The sequence below is a fragment of the Lagenorhynchus albirostris genome, chromosome 15 (genome assembly GCF_949774975.1).
Source record: "Lagenorhynchus albirostris chromosome 15, mLagAlb1.1, whole genome shotgun sequence".
NCBI lineage: Eukaryota > Metazoa > Chordata > Mammalia > Artiodactyla > Delphinidae > Lagenorhynchus > Lagenorhynchus albirostris.
In genome coordinates, this window is record NC_083109.1 from 53,200,162 (window position 1) to 53,217,135 (window position 16,974).

General features: G+C 52.1%; 1 protein-coding gene across 7 annotated transcripts in view; it reads left to right on the forward strand.

Annotated features, from left to right (window-relative positions):
- MGRN1 (mahogunin ring finger 1) overlaps window positions 1-16,974 on the forward strand; it is a 58,929-nt gene that overhangs the window by 13,627 nt on the left and 28,328 nt on the right. For all 7 annotated transcript variants that reach the window (XM_060124675.1, XM_060124673.1, XM_060124674.1 and 4 more), the window contains 4 exons: window positions 13,136-13,254; window positions 14,836-14,924; window positions 15,591-15,737; window positions 16,822-16,939. In XM_060124675.1, the coding sequence (XP_059980658.1) occupies window positions 13,162-13,254; window positions 14,836-14,924; window positions 15,591-15,737; window positions 16,822-16,939 (447 nt within the window). In that variant the 5' untranslated portion in view covers window positions 13,136-13,161. The remainder of the gene's footprint in view (window positions 1-13,135; window positions 13,255-14,835; window positions 14,925-15,590; window positions 15,738-16,821; window positions 16,940-16,974) is intronic.

Consider the following 16,974-nt stretch of genomic DNA (forward strand, 5'->3'; position numbering starts at 1 on the left):
AGTCTTCCTCTTGTGAAACTGAAACTCTGTCCCCATTAAACAGTAACTCCCATTGCCCTCTCCCCCAGCCCCTGGCAGCCACCACTCTACTTTCTGTGTCTCATCTTGACAATCCCAGATACCCATCTCTTTGGGTCTGTTTTCATACCTGGCAGTGGGTCTGGCACCCTCGGGTGCGCGTGTGCGGAGTCCACAGCTTTTACAATGTTGTGGCGGGTTGAGCCCGTTCATGCTCCCATCAGCAGAGCGTGAGTTCCAGGGGCTCTGTGTTCTCACCAGTGCTGGCTGGTGTCGTGTGTGTGTGTGTGTCTGTCTGTCTGTCTGTCTGTTCAATTCTGTTGCTTTTCTCTTAAATATTAGCCATGGATGTCTTGTGGTAGTTTTAATTTATTTTTCCCTGATGACCAGTGAGGCTGGGCACCATTCATTTCTCTTCCTCTTTTTGTGAGGTCTTTTGCAGTTTTTTAAAAAAAATATTGGATTGTCTCTCTTGTCTCACTTACTTGCAGGAGTGCTTTTCTAAGTGCTTTTTATTACATTTTGAATTCTTTGGAGATTGACTGTCTGTGGCATTTATGCCAACTCTCTTAGGCAGAAATGGAATGCACTGTAGTCTGGTGGGTAGCGTCTCTGGAACTCAGGATGGGGAACCAAGCACCGGAAGCCAGGAGAAGCAGAACACAGAGCCCCGTCCTCTCTGGCCTCAGTGTCATGCTGCTGTGACAGGCATAGAGCTGACTTCACCCACCGGAGGCCCTCAAGGACCGAGTCCCGTGGTCTTGGGTCCAGTTCCCGGGGTGGGGTGGAGGGGAATGTGGGGATGGCCCAGCACAGTCTGGTGTTCGCTGCGGCCAACCAGCCGTGTCCAGGGGCTAGGAGCTGCATGTTCTGGTGGCAGCTGGGGCCCACCAGTGGCGGAGGCTGTGTCCAGAAAAGGGGTGAAGCTGGGGAGGACCCCTCCCCACAAAAGAGGCGGCTGCAGCCCCTTCCAGGAACTCAGCAAAGCAGAGTCCTTGCTTGGTCAGAGCTGTTCTCAGCTCACTGTTCTTCCCTCCATGGGCGGGGAGGAGGTGCAAGCTTTTTACTTGCTGTGTCGCTCTGGTAAGCCTTTCACACGGCAGGGAGGTTTATCAGGTGTCTTGTCACCTGTGTAAAGCTCCTTTGCATAATCGGCTCCTTTTATCCTTAGGGCATCCCCAGCAGCCCTCTGTCTGTAGTCTGCAGCCCGTGGTGTTCACCGAGGCCTCGTGTTACAAATGGGGACACTGAGGCTCAGAGAGGTTGGGCTGCGCTGAGTCCCCCAGCCTGAGTGTGGGGAGCAGAGAAGCTATTCTGTGCAATGTGTGAACGCGACCCAGGGGAATCGCTGAGCTGCGTGATTACGGGGGGTGGGCCCCGGGTGTCAGTCTCCTTAGACTGTTTGGGAACAACCTCTTAGCCCAAGGGGCTGTCTCTCACCTGGCGGAGTGATCTCATGGGCCTGGAGATGCTTCCCCGAGATCGGCCCTCTCTGAGGGCAGTGACATCCTGATTCCCTGTTGTTCAGGCCCAGCTGGGGCTTAGTGGCAGCGGATGTCAGGAAGCTGGTAACCCGGAATATCTGTGCTGTGGTAAAATGAGAAGAATTTTTGGCCAGTGGAATCAATGAACTGTTCCCAGACTTCTCACCTTCCCCGCTCCCCTCCACGCAAGTGGGAATGATGGAGGCAGCTGAGCGAAGCCACACCCGGTGCCCAGGTTCCAGGGCCACCTGTGTTTCTTGGAAGGGGGCCCTAGGGTGTCTTTGTCCATATCACGGTTTACCCGGCGGGGGTATCGTGATTTATAATAAGAAATACAAATTTGGTCTTCATCCGTTTCTGGCACAGAACTCCTCAAACCCTTGGAATTTCCTAAGGGATCAGTGATAATGTGAAATGGGTGTCTTTTGATATTCTTAACAGATCCCTTTCAGCCACACCTGAGTTTATACTAATGAGGTGACTTTTGGAAAGCACCTGAGGTTGGGGGCTAGTTGCCGGTGGAGCCAGCCATGAGCTGAAGAGGGCTGGAGATTGAGATGATGGACAGTGGCCAATGATGTAATCGGTCTTATCTATGTAATGAAGCCTCCAAAAAGACTCAGAGGGGCCAGGTTTGGAGCGCTTCTCAGTTGGTGAACAATGTGGAGGTGCTGGGAGGGTGGCACACTCGGAGGGCATGGAATTTCCGCAGCCCTTCCCACGTGCCTTGCCCTGTGCATCCCTTCCATCCAGCTGTTCCTGAGTTGTATCCTTTTGTAATAAACTGATAATTTAGCAAATGAACTCTTTTCCTGAGTTCTCTGAGACACTCTAGAAAATTAATTGGACCCGAGAAGGGGGTCCTGGGAACCTTTGATTTATAGCTGGTGGGTCAGGAGCATAGGTGATCGATCACCTGAACCTGTGATTGGCGTCTGAAGTGGGGTAGGGGTTTGCAGTCATATGGGCTGAGCCCTTATCTTGTGGGATCTGACAGTGTCAACTGTGTCCAGGTACATGGTGTCAGGATTGAACTAAGTTTGTAGGCCACCCGGGCAGTGTCGGCTGAGAATTGGAAAATTGCCTGGTGGGTTGAAAACACTGGCTGGGCTGGCGTCGTTGAGGACGCAGCTCTGGGTCAGCATGGGTTGTCAATGAGGACACCACCTCTCACTGGTAGTGTGGCTTGAGCAGTTCCTTGACCTCTCTGTTCCTCAGTTTCCATGACTGTCACATAGGAATAAAGGTGTCATTCATCCACCTTCATTGGGCTCCTGCTGTGTCCAGGCCAGGGTAGTGATTACTGGGCTTGTCGGGATCAACACCATGCAGAGAGTTGGGCAAAGGCCTGCCAGGAGGGCACGGGAGGCCTCCGGGGAGTTGCAAGGCAGGAGCAACCCATTGGGCCAGAGAGGATGGAGAGAGCTCTGGGATCCGGGACAGGGCGGGGAGATGATGCGGTGAGGTGGGCAGCGCAGAGCAGAATAAGCGTCTGCAGAGTGATGAGCCGGAGCCTAGCCCGTGGGTTGAGCAAGGCATGTTTGCCCTTGAGGATAACATCAGTGTCCCTGGTCCAGAGTGTCTGGAGTGTGAGGCGGGGAGCCTGGGTTACCTGAAACTGCGCTGGAAAGGGCACTGGGATCCCATGTTCCTGAGACAGACGGCCCTTGGGCCTCGTGGGGCTTCTGGGGATGTGGGCATTCCATCTCCAAGATGCACAGTCCTGCTCCTGGGTCGAGGAGAGGTGAGGGTCATCTGCGTGGGGGTCCCTCCGTGTTCTGCATGCTGTGGGTGCTGAGCAAAGGCCTCTCTGAGCACATGGAGGTCTGAGCAATGCACGGGGTGAGCCAAGGACAGTTGGGGTGTGAAAGTGTGGGCAGAGGATCAGCCCGCAGAGACCTCGAGGCCAGAGGCACTGCTGTGTAGGAAGGACTTGGAAGGAAGGTGGGCCGCTGCTGAGACTGGAGGTGGGAGGTGAGGGGCTCAGGCCTGTGAACCCCTGAGGAGTCGGGGTGCAGGTGGGAGCTCTGAAGGGGTCCCGGGTTGTGTGCAGACATCTCATTTGCGTTTTAAGGGACCACCTGGAACGGCGTCTAGTCTGAGGATGCCCTGCTGCAGGAGCTCCGCCTCTGACGATGGCTCTTCACTCAGCTCTTGGGGGAAACCAGGAGTTGATGAAGCCATGGAGCTGCCCTGTGGCTGTGGTGGTCGTAGTGGTGGCTGTCCCCACAGGGATGCTGGGTGGCACCTGTCCTGCCCAGCTTCTTTCTGTTGTGGGTGTTTCAGAGGTTGGGAGATTTGGGTAAATCAGGCAGGATCACCTCCCAAAGGCCCCACCTCCTAACTCCATCACATTGGGGCTTAGGTTTCAGCATGTGAATTTTGGGGGATACGAACATTCACTCTATAGCAGGGTTCCAAACTCTGGTCTCTTGATAAACTCAGGTTTTAATAGAACTCTAGGGCTTCCCTGGTGGCACAGTGGTTAAGAATCCGCCTGCCAATGCAGGGGACACGGGTTCGAGCCCTGGTCCAGGAAGATCCCATATGCCACGGAGAAACTAAGCCCATGCACCACAACTGCTGAGCCCGTGTGCCACAACTACTGAAGCCCGTGCACCTAGAGCCCATGTTCTGCAACAAGAGAAGCCACTGCAATGAAAAGCCGGTGCACCGCAATGAAGAGTAGCCCCTGCTCGCCACAACTAGAGAAAAGCCCATGCACAGTAACGAAGACCCAATGCAGCCAAAAATAATAATAAATAATAAATAAATAAATTTATTTAAAAAAAATAGAACTCCGGGTGCATAGCCAATGTTCTTGGGGAGAACATTGAGGGCATGGTTTACTGTCCCGCTCTCTCCCCGCCTCCTCGGAGATTCCTGTCTGTTTGGCATGGATCCTGCCTGACCCTTTCTTTCCCCTAGAGTCCATCTGTGCTCTCTATGCTGACCAACACTTTGCCTTTTGACTCTGATCTCAGGGAGATCTTTGCATGTCCTGGCACCTGGCTCTTTTAGCAGGGTTAGTTCATTTAAGCAACTAGAATGTTTCCAGTTTTCATTTGTAAATGATGATCATCACACACATGCGCACAGCTAGACGTGTAAAAGTGGAACACACAAAGCAGAAAGGAACCCCAGAAGTCTGCTCGGCTCGCTCTGTGGCCCGTGAGGAAGGGGCAATACCTCTCTGCCTCCACCTCCACAGGCCGTCACAGAAACAGCCTTGATTTTCCTCATCCTGGAAGATGATGAACATGTGTCTGCCTTACACCTGACTTGTTCTTCCACGCCTGACTTATGTAAAGGAAAACAGCCAGTTGAGGGGACGCTGGGAGCCTCCCGGGAAGGGCACTCTTGGTCTTTGTTTTGGTGGCTGTTCATCTGTTTGTCATCCAGGTCACTGGGACACCCATAAGTAGGGCAGAGAGGAGGTGAGCTGTCTGAGCCCGAGTGTCCCTTGGCTGCGACAGCACAGAGGGGACAGAGACATGGATTTGTTTTAGCCATAATTAAAAAAAATTAAAGTATAGTTGATGTAACAAATAACAAGTGCTGGAGGTGGGTGTGGAGAAATGGGAGCCCTCCTGCACTGTTGCTGGGAATGTAAATTGGTCCAGCTACTATGGAAAGCAGTATGGAGGTTCCTTAAAAAACTAAAAATAGAGATGCCATATGATCCAGTGATCCCACTCCTGGGCATATATCCAGAGAAAACTCTAATTTGAAAAGATACATACACCCCAGTGTTCATAGCAGCACTATTTACAATACCCAAGACATGGAAGCAACCTAAATGTCTATTGACAGATGAATGGATAAAGAAGGTGTGGTACATACATACAATGGAATATTACTCAGCCATAAAAAAGAATGAAGTAATGCCATTTGCAGCAACATGGATGGACCTAGAGATTATCATATTAAGTGAGGTATAAAAACATACTAATTATCACTAATATGTGGAATCTAAAATATGACACAGATGAACTTATCTATGAAACAGAAACAGACTCACAGACATAGAAAACAAACTTATGGTTACCAAAGGGGAAATTGGTGGGGGGGATAAATCAGGAGTTTGGAATTGGCAAATGCAAGCTAATGTGTATAAAATAGAATAACAAGGTCCTACTGTATAACACAGGGAACTATATTCAATATCTTGTAATAAACTATAATGGAAAAGAAAAAAATAAGACGGGTGAAAGCAATATGTGTATTTATAAATATATAGATAGATAGTTGATATACAATGTTATGTTAGTTTTGTACTGTTGATACATAGTGATTTGACACTTGCACACATTATGGCAAGTCTAATAACCATCTGTTCCTGTACAAAGTTATTACAATATTATTGACCATATTCCTTATGCTGTACATTACATCACCATGACTTACTTATTTTATAACTGGAGGTTTGTACCTCTTAATCCTCTTCACCTATTTCACTCAGCCCCCTCCCTCTGCCAACCACCTGTTTGTTCTCTATATCTATGAGTCTGGTTTTGTTTTGTTTGTTTGGTTTTGTGTTTTAGATTCCACACTTAAGTGAGTTCATGTGGTATTTGTCTTTCTCTGACTCATTTCACTTAGCATAATACCCTCTAGGTCCATTCGTGTTGTTGCAAATTGCAAGATTGCATTTTATTTATGGTCCAGTACTATCCCATTATATGTATATCTATATATCTATCTATATATATATATATATATCACATCTTCTTTATCCATTCATCTATTGACAACACTTAGGTTGCCTCTATACCTTGGCTATTATAAATAATGCCGCAGTGAACATTGGGATGCATATATCTTTTTGAATTAGTGTTTTTGTTTCCTTTGGGTAAATACCCAGAAGTGGGACAGCTAGATCATATTGCAGTTCTATTTTTAATTTTTTGAGGAACCCACATACTAGCCATAAAGTTTGAGGATGGCTCCTCTGAGGCTCTGGAGTACTGGAGTGGGTTGTGCCAGGTAGCTGGGGCTTCTAGGTCAAAATCAGGACCCGTGTCCTCTGGCAGGCCCTCTGGAAGGATTTCACAATTGAGACGCCCTTCTCACGTGGCTCATTATGTGTGACCGGCAGTGACACCACTGACTGCCGTCCCCTGTCTGTCAAACCGCGCTGTGGCAAAGAGTAGCCCCCGCTCGCCACAACTAAAGAAAGCCCGTGCGCAGCTGCGAAGACCCAGCGCAGCCAAGAATAAATAAATAAATGAATTAATTAAAAAAAAAGACACACGGTAGGCTTGGTGTCGGCAGGTTTGAGCCGTGACTCCATCACTAGCTTGGTGATCTCTGACCTCAGTTTCTCACATGGAAAGTGGGGGCAGGTTCCATCCCCTCTCAATGGGTTCTGTGGGGAACCCAGGCTGGGGCACTGACTCGGGGGCATGGAAGAAGAGCCTGGGGGCTGTGGGGGTGGTTTCTCTTCTCTTCCCATCTCCAGGTCTTCCTTTTTGTTTCTCCCCCTCGGTTGTCTTGTCTTTCTCTTTCCCTCTCTCCTCTTCATAGCCCTGCCTGCTCCTCTTGGTTCCAAAGTGTGCACACACAGATGCACATGCATGCACACAACACATGTACACCGTATACATGTGTACATGACAGATGCATGCACACACAAGCACAACACATGCATGCATGTGCACATACACACCACACACATTTCGATATACACACACCTATCCACACATACACGTATGCACGATACACCTGTACACACACAGGCACACACCTGGGAGCTGCTGCCAGTTCCCTAGGATGCACATTCCTCCTTTAAAAGTTCCTTTCGTTAAAATATGAGCATTTAGGGCTTCCCTGGTGGCACAGTGGTTGAGAGTCCGCCTGCCGATGCGGTGGACACAGGTTCGTGCCCCGGTCCGGGAAGATCCCACATGCCGCGGAGCAGCTGGGCCCGTGAGCCATGACCGCTGGGCCTGCGCGTCCGGAGCCTGTGCTCCACAACGGGAGAGGCCACAACAGTGAGAGGCCCGCGTACCGCAAAAAAAAAAAAAAGAATCCGCCTGCCAATGCAGGGAACACACGTTTGAGCCCTGGTCCAGGAAGATCCCACATGCCGCAGAGCAACTAAGCCCGTGCACCACAACTACTGAGCCTGCACTCTAGAGCCCGCGAGCCACAACTACTGGAGCCTGCGCACCTAGAGCCTGTGCTCCACAGCAAAGAGAAGCCACTGCAATGAGAAGCCTGTGCACCGCAACGAAGAGTAGCCCCCGTTAACCGCAACTAGAGAAAGCCTGCGTGCAGCAATGAAGACCCAACACAACCAATAAATAAATAAATATTTAAAAAGTGTGAGCATCTAAAAACATACAGGAAAATACGGAGAGGAATATAGGGAATGCCCTCCATTCAGAGTCCACAGTTTACATTTTTCATATTGTGGACTCAGGCATGTCCTCCCCACGTTGGTTTCTTCCTCCTCCAAATGTGGGGTCCCACCATCTGCGCTGTAGGGCTGCGTTGTGATATGTTTTCACGTCCTCCGTGTTTGAGTTGTGTTGGTTCTGCACCTGCTCTGTGCTGATACTCGGAGACCCCGCTCCCTCCTTTACCTGATGTTTGATTCCATCCTGTCACTGCCACGGTGTGTTGGACCATTTCCTTATCGAGCATGTGAGGTGTTTCCAACTTTTTATGCTTGAAAGTCTTTTATTGGTCCCTATATTGTATGCAACCAAAATATGTACATAAATTGAAATTAGAATCTTAAAAGGGAGAATTTTTCTCCTGGTTTGAGTGGCCATTACAAATAACCAGTTGGTCAAAACATCACAAATATTACAGTTTTTTTTTTTAATGTTTATTTTTATTTATTTGGCTGCATCAGGTCTCAGTTGCGACACTCGGGATCTTTGTTGTGGCCCACAGCCTCTTTTGTTGTGGTGTGCGGGCTCAGTAGTTGCGGCACGTGGGATCTTAGTTCCCTGACCAGGGATGGAACCCGCGTCCCCTGCATTGGAAGGCGGATTCTTAACCACTGGACCGCCAGGGAAGTCCCTACAGTTTTTATAAATAACAAACATAAATAGTAAAAAAAAAAAAAATTGAACATATATCTCTTAAGTCAGTGGATAGGCTGCTTTCCCCCCAGTTAATTCATGTAGTCACAGTTGAATAGAACCTGTTGCTGGAATGAGACGGCTCAACAGCACTTCTAGTTCTGTTTTTCATTTTAAGTTAAGAAACTTTGTTCACATAAATAGAGTAGATGGGAATTAACAGGGGTTTGATTTAGCAATAGCATCTAATTCCAAGTTACTTGCCAAAAAATAGAAAGATCATATAAAGATCTAATACCAAAAAAATTTGTTGATGATTTACCAGCTGACAACTGAAGTGCTTCCAGTTCATAATAACAGCCTTGTTGAGATATAATTCACATGCTACAAACTTCACCCTTTTTTTTTTTTGCGGTATGCGGGCCTTTCACTGTGTGGCCTCTCCCGTTGCGGAGCACAGGCTCCGGATGCACAGGCTCAGCGGCCATGGTTCACGGGCCCAGCCGCTCCGCGGCATGTGGGATCTTCCCGGACCGGGGCACGAATCTGTGTCCCCTGCATCGGCAGGCGGACTCTCAACCACTGCGCCACCAGGGAAGCCCAAACTTCACCCTTTTAAAATGTACGATCCGTGGTTTTTCCAGAACGCGGTTCCAGTTTTGTGATTTTTATGGTCACTGCTCTAACATTCTTGTCCCATGTCTCCAGTCTTTTTTTTTTTTTGGCTGCGTTGGGTCCTCGTTGCTGCGCGTGGGCTTTCTCTAGTAGCGGCGAGTGGGGATACTCTTCGTTTCAGTGCGCGGGCTTCTCATTGCAGTGGCTTCTCTTGTTGCAGAGCACAGGCTCTAGGTGCGTGGGCTCAGTAGTTGTGGCTCATGGGCTCTAGAGTGCAGGCTCAGTAGTTATGGTGCACGGGCTTAGTTGCTCCACGGCAGGTGGGATCTTCCCAGACCAGAGCTCGAACGCATGTCCCCTGCATTGGCAGGCGGATTCTTAACGACTGCGCCACCAGGGAAATCCCCCTCCAGTCTTTTAAAAATAATTTTTCTTGTTTTCAAGCAATACACGTTAGGGAATTCCCTGGTGGTCCAGTGGTTAGGACTCCGCCCTTTCACTGCCAAGAGTGCGTGTTTGATTCCTGGTCCAGGAACTAAGATCCCACAAACCTCGAGGTGTGGCCAAACATGAAAAAAAAAAAAGGCAATATGCATTAATTTAGAAAAGAAACAGTTAAAGCCTCCCCCAAAAAAACCTAGCCCCCCCCAAAAAAACCCCTCATCCGTTGCCTCTTAATCCGGAGGTTTCCGTTTGTAGCATTTATACCTCTGAAGTTATTAAAGCTTAAAACTACACTAAGACGTGCAGGCCTCCTGTGTATCGTCAGGTTGTGGGCAGAGCTGTGGAGGAGAATAAAGCAGGGAAGGGGGCTGGGAGTGGGGGGTCAGCAGGCAGGGTGGGAGGGCGGAAGTTGCAAATTTTGAAAAGAATGATCAGAAGAGGCCTTGTTGAGGAGGACACGTGAGGTCTAAAGATCAAGGCAGACTCTTGGGGAAGAACTTCATAAGCAGAGGAAACAGCAAGTACAGAGACCCTGGGGTTACGGACGGGGTTGGCAGGGTCCGCCGCAAGCCATGGGGAGGAGTCTGGGACTTGTTTTGGTGTGATTAGGGAGGCATCAGAAGGCCCCTCATTATGAGCACTGGGATGTGGGAAACAGCCTTTGGGGCTGTGGAAGTGGGGAGACCGGGGAGTGGATTGCAGGACTCCAGCAGTAGATGGTGGTGGTGTTGAGCAGCGTGGTGGCCACAGAAAAATGTTATTTTCAGGAGCCCAGAGGGGGTCACTCAGACTGGATTTCGAAGCCCATCATGTTAGTTATCTCTTGCTGAGTAACAAATTCAAATTTTAGCCATTTATAACAATAAATGCTTATTATCACGGTTTCTGTGGGTCAGGAATTTGGGAGTGGCTTCGCTGGGGGGTTCTGATTCAGGGTCTCCCTTGAGGTTGCCGTCAGCTGGGCTACAAGGTCTGATTCCCACGTGGTTCCCTCGCAGGGCTGGCAGGTTGGTGCTGGCCAGTGGCTGGAGGCCTCAGTTTGTCACTACATGGACCCCTTCACGGGGCTGTTTGAGTGTCCAGCACGGCAGCCGGCTTCCTCCCCCAGAGCCTTGGAAGTCCCACTCCGTCAATTCCACAGTGTCCTGCTGGTTACACAGGTCAGCCCTGTTCAGTCTGAGAAGTTTCCCCAGAGACATGAATACCAGGAGGTGAGAACATGGGGCCTTCTTAGAGGAGAACCTCCTCACCCACTTTCTGCTTGTGGAGCGGAAATTCTGGAGATTTGTTGGACGTAATGTGATTGGGCCTTGGGGTCCCCCCAGGGCGAGGTTGGAGCAGGATTTTCCGGGCCAGGGGTCTGTCTATTCCTGGAGGGCTTTGCAAGGATGGCTGGGCCCCAGGCCTAGTTCCGCCTCGCCTGGAACCTTCCCTCCAGACCAGTGCTGTGCAGCCTCTGGATCCACCTCAGGGCCTGTGAGCAGTGTGGAGGTCCTGGCAGGGTGGGGCCCAGGCAGCCGCTGGGCTTTCTTGCACCCTCTGTCACATGCCACTGCGGCCCTGACTTGTCATAGAGCCTAGTGCATGTGACTTTGCTTGTCAGCTGTGCTGTGTGACATTGTCACGGCCTATCGTAGTCCTGGCGGACCAGGTGGCTCTGAGCTGGCTTCCCCCAGAGCTCCCAGCTGACACCCTTCTCAACTGCCCTGTGATTCGGGCTCAAGGTTGGGTGGGTTACAGGCCCACCTGTCCAGAGACAGGTCCAGAGACCGCCTGTGCCCCACCCCAATAGGGCCACTGTGGGAACAACCACCTTTTTAAAGCCTTTGCACATTAAAATCCACTGATGCTCTCAGTGCGGTAGACGGGACTGAGTGCAAATCCCAGGTGATTTTGGAAGGGCCCAGGTGCTTCCCTGCATCACACTTAGTCTTTTTATTCTGATAAGTGCACCACGAGTGGTTCGTGTTCAGTGAAAAGATCTAACATGGAGCAGAACGTCTGGGCTTTTGTCCATGCCGCACCTGGTCCCGACTGACTTCTCAGCAGCTCTTTGGGTGCGTCCTTTTGACCGTTCTCTGTGTACTCACAACTTGCATCATGCACGCCTAAGTGTGCAGTTACCTCTCAAAAGGGGTTCTGGAATGCATCCAACAAATATTCTGTGAGCATCTTTCTGTGTCAGTATCCAGGTCTGTTTGACCCTCTTTAGCAGCTATTATATGGTGTTCCATAAAATCAGGAGTATTGTATTTATTTAACTAGTCACCACTTTATTCTTTTTCTCTCACTGCAGTTGGCTCTGTCTGGTTCCTGGTCCACACGTGGGTTGGGGTTACGCCCTGGCCTGATATGTCCTGGCTATGTTCCCTTCAGTCAAGAGCCACCAGGCTGTACTCCTGGTTCTGGGCCTCCCGGCCTAGGCAGCCAAGGCTGTGTCCCGTGTAACTGGGGTTGTGGTTCTCAGGAAGGACACACAGATCCATGCACGGCGCCCACCAAAGCTCAAGGGGCCCAGAATTCACTCTGGTCCACAAAATTCACAGGGCCCTCTGGTTACCTGGCCTTTCTCTGTGCCAGTGAGAAGCGAGGGACAGTGGGCAAGTATCAGATCAGGAAGCTTGGGGGAGGCGGTACTTCTAGTGTTTCCCCAGCAAGGCTGTGAGCTCAGTTCTTTGAAGCTGACCCATGTCCGATGCCTTGTAGCCATCTATTTTTACAAGAAACGTGAATTCAGTGCCTAAGTGTGCCAGGGACGTATAGCCTCAGTCTTCATGGAGGGGAGTCAGATAGAAATGAAATAACTCAGGTTCACACAGTTGTAAACTGTGGTCAGCACTGAGGTGAAAAAGTTCTCAGGGCTCGGATTTGGGGTAGGGAGGCTGATTTAGTCTGGGGGTCAGAGAAAGTGTATTCGTTTCCTATGGCCACTGTAACGAAGTGCCACAAACCGGGTGATTTAAAATAACAGAATTTATTCTCACAGTTCTGGAGGCCAGAAGTCCAGAATCTAGGTGTCCACAGGGTTGGTTCCTTCTGAGGCCTCTAGGGGAGGCTCCTTCCCACCTCTCCCTGCTTCTGGAGGCTCGAGGCACTCCTTGATTGTAGCCGCGTCACTCCCATCTCTGCCTCTGTTGTCAGACAGCTTTCTTCCCTTTGTGTGTGTCTGTGTGCACATCTCCCTCTTTCTCTTATGGAGACACCAGTCACTGGGTTTAGGGGCCCCCATCCAGTCTGACTCCTGTTAACTGGATTCCATCTGCAAAGTACCTATTTCCATACAAGGTCACAGGTGCCAGGGGTGAGGACTGAGACATGTCCTTGTAGGGGACGCAGTTCAACCTGCTGCAGAAGGAAGTGATATTGGAGCGGGGGTCTGGATGAGTCCAGGAGTGGGGAGGAGAGGCCCCGGGCCAGGTGGAGGGACTGAGGCCGTGTCTGGAGCTGGCCTTTCTCAGGCTGAGCTTCTTGGCCATGAGATGCTCCCATTGGGCTGTATTGAGCCTCCTCGTCTACAGTTGTGTTTCCTTTTTTAACCAGGAAACTACTTTGCCTCCCACTTTTTCATGGGAGGTGAGAAATTCGACACCCCCCACCCTGAAGGTTACCTCTTTGGAGAGAACATGGATCTGAACTTCCTGGGCAATCGCCCAGTCCAGGTGGGTCTCGGTGGGACTGGGCACGTGGGCAGTGGTGGCAAGGCCCCTGGCTGTGAGCAGGCACCGAGTCTCCCCAAACGGGGCGGAGGTGCCATCTGGACGTGGGCATGTGATGTGTGCATGAGGCCTGTCCCCCCTTAGAGGCTGGATGGCCGAGGGTTGGTCCCTGGGGTACAGAGCAGCTGCTACTGAACCCAGTACATCCAGACTGTGGGGCTGAGGAAGGCTCTGGATTTCATCCCAGGCCTCTTGGATGGCTGTCTTTAAAAAGAGAAAAGAACATCCACATTCCATAGGGCAGTGGGCAAGAGATGTGATCCAAAGCAGAAACGCAAACAGCCAGGACTCTTTTTTACAAGTTCGCCCTCACTAGTCACCAGAGGAGTGCACTCCACACACTGCTGTCCCTTTGTTCAATGCACATTTGGCACCTGCTGTGTACCTAGGACTCTTCCAGGGGCTGGAAGGACAGACCCTGCCCTGTTTAGTATGTGGGGTGCAGGCAATAAAGAAGGGAATGTTTGATGGATGGAGACTAAAGAGAGAGAGAGGGCTGTGGGGGGATTGCTGAGCAGGGGCCTGGGTTTTGCATCTTGAGATAATGGTCCCCTGCGTGGCCAAGGGCCCAGGCAGGAGGCCCTCTCTCTCACGAGACACTGGACTCTGTCCCCTAAGGCTGCTGAGTCCTGGGCCTGGTGGGGGTGCTATCCCCTGGACCAGGGGTCTCCAGGCTGTTTTAGCTGTAGAGCAGCTGGTTGACATGAAGTCTTGGTCCTTTAACTGGCCTGGGGCCCAGAGTGCTGGTCCCCCACCCATGGGGCCAGTGGGGCTTCCACGTTGTACTGAGCTCCCCACCCTCCCGAGTTTGTGACAGCAGGAGCAGAACCTGCCTTCCATGTCTTCGCAGCCTTGGCTCAGACCCAGGACCTGGCTCTGCAGGCCACCTGTAGATCTGTTGTCTTGTGTCACTTTCTCCTTGAGACCATCGTAGGGTCACCTGCAGTTGTGAGAAGTGATGGAGAGACCCCGGGTGTCCTTTACCCGGCTTCCCAGTGAAAACATCTGCTAAGACTCAGTGCGTTGTCACCAGCAGGAGACTGACCCTGTGCCCAAGCCTTCCAGACACCACCAGTTTTACAACACCCATGTGTGTGTGTGTGTGTGCGTGCGTGTGCGTGCGTGCGTGCCTGTGTGGGCGCAAGTCCCTTCCGAAATCTGTATTGACTATCGTCCTTGTGTGGAGAGCCTGCCTTGTTCAGGGCAGCAGTGAGACGACAGGTCCCACCTCCAGGAACGTGGCCTGAGAGCCCCAACCCTAACCTCTGCCCCGGGGACCCAGCTGAGGGTCCTTCCTGCAACTGGGGACCCAGAATCCTCAGGGCAGTTCCAGTCCCGGCTCTCCCACGTGCTGGCCGTGTCGCCCGTGGTTTCCTTGGATGTGGATGAGGGGAGTACTGTCCTGTGGTCAGTGCGAGGGCCCAGGATGATCAGGCAGGGTTGTGACCATTGCTCTGATAAAGCCCTGTTTTCCCTCCGTCGCCATGCCCTGGGGGTTACCTGGAATTGCTCTTTCCCTCCTAGTTTCCCTACGTCACCCCTGCCCCCCATGAGCCTGTGAAGACACTGAGGAGCCTGGTGAACATCCGCAAAGACTCCCTCCGGCTCGTGAGGTAACCCTTCCCCCCCCCCCCCGCCCTGTGCCGCGCTGTGGCCCCCCATGGGCCCCCTGGTGCTTGGGAGAGAGTGGCCCCGGGCCCTACTCCCCCTTGTGTAGAATCAGGACTCGATTCCAGAGCTGCCCCTGGGGGGCGGGGGGAGGGGAGGGGCCCGCAGGTTCTGCCTGTGGAACTCTAGCCTTAAGCCGGGCCTCAGCCTGGCGCCTGTGCCCCAGGGGTGTTGGGCCGGGTCTGGAGACAGTCCTGGTTGTCACAGCTGGGGGTGGGTGAGGGCGGTGCTACTGGCATCTGGCAGGCAGGGACCAGGGATGCCGCTCGGCACCCTACGGCGCTCAGCACACCCCCACTGCCTCGAGCAGTCCAGCCGGCGCTCAGTGGGCTGAGAAACCTCCTCAAACCCGGAAGACTTGAGGGATCGAGGCCATTTCTAAACCCAGAGGACTAGTCTCCCTTTCTGTGAGCAGGAGACAAGGGAAGGAGGACCCTGCGTTGTTGGGCCTTGTTGTCCAAACAGGGAACGGCCTCCACGTTCCTAGGAAGGTGGGATGCAGCCAGGCAGCTGACTCTGGGGTCCCTGTGGGGGCGGGGGTTCTGTATGGGGTGGAGACACCGTCGCAGGCACAGCCCCTGACCTGCCCTGTTCCTCTGTCTCCCGGGCAGGTACAAGGACGGTGCTGACAGCCCCACTGAGGACGGTGAAAAGCCCCGAGTCCTCTACAGCCTGGAGTTCACCTTTGATGCCGACGCCCGGGTGGCCATCACCATCTACTGCCAGGCAGTGGAGGAGTTCCTGAATGGGACGGCTGCGTGAGTCCCCGTGGGGCCTAGCAGGCCCAGTGGTTCTGCTTCTGTCTGTATTGTGTATTTGAACTTTCGGAGCTTTGATTTGAAATAGGGCCCTGCTGGCCCCAAAAGTTTGAAATCTGCAACTTCAGCATGACCGTGGCAGGCCTGCCTCCAGGCTGTAAGGCCAGACCCAGGCAGGATGGGCAGAAACGCACCCACTTCCGTCCTGTCGGAGGAAACCCCTCGGAGGCCAGATTTGATCCGGGGGTGGAGTGGTGGCTGAGAGCTCGGTCTGTGAGTCCCTGTTCGTGTAAGAGCAGCCCCTCCCCCAGTGTCAGTCTCAGGCCGGACGTGCCAAGGCCCTCGAGAGTGTCATTTGTCCTAGAGACTGAGTGAGGCCCCAGGGACAGCAGGTGTGGGGAGGTGGGTGAGGGTCCTGGGTTGGATTCCTATATAGGGAGATGCCAGAGCCTACTGGGATTGAAAATGTGTGTGCTGCTTGACTCAGCCATTCCTTTCCTGGGAATTTATCCTGGGGACATGCTTGTATGTGTGGTTAAGATGTGTGCAGAGGAGAGTCCTGGAAGCTTTGTTTGGAATAGCAAGATGTTGGCGACCGCCTGGTGTCCACCAGTGGGGGCCTGGTTGAATCAATTAGAGTAAAACCATGGTGGAACCCATGCAGTGTCCCAAGAACACGGCACCTCCATCTGTGATGACTGTGGGACAGCTTTGGGCACACGAGTGGTCGGAGCAGATTGTAGGTGGACTGCTGTTTGAATATTAAAGAAGAAACACCTGCTCATGCAGGTGTGATTCTGCCTCAGCTTTCCCAGGAGTGACACACGGGTTGTGGACGGGGCAGAGAAGCAGGTGGCTGGGAGCACGCGTGAGGCCAGGGCTGGGGGTCACTTTGCACTGTGCGTTTTTGTACTGTATTCATTCAAAAATGTCAACAAACCATAAAAGCCTAGTGGAAAGGTGTAGCCAAGTCTGGAAAGGTAACAGTAATTGGGCAGGTATGGGCTCTGGGAGAATGGGATGCGGGAGAATGGGATGCGGCAGAGAGTTTGTCTCACTGTCCTTTCTCTCTCGGCCCTTTCAGGTACACCCCCAAGAGCCCGGCCCTGCAGTCCGAAACTGTCCACTACAAGCGGGGAGTGAGCCAGCAGTTCTCCCTGCCCTCCTTCAAGATCGATTTCTCGGAGTGGAAGGATGATGAGGTAACAGCTTGGCTGGGCCCCCCTTTCCCCTGGCC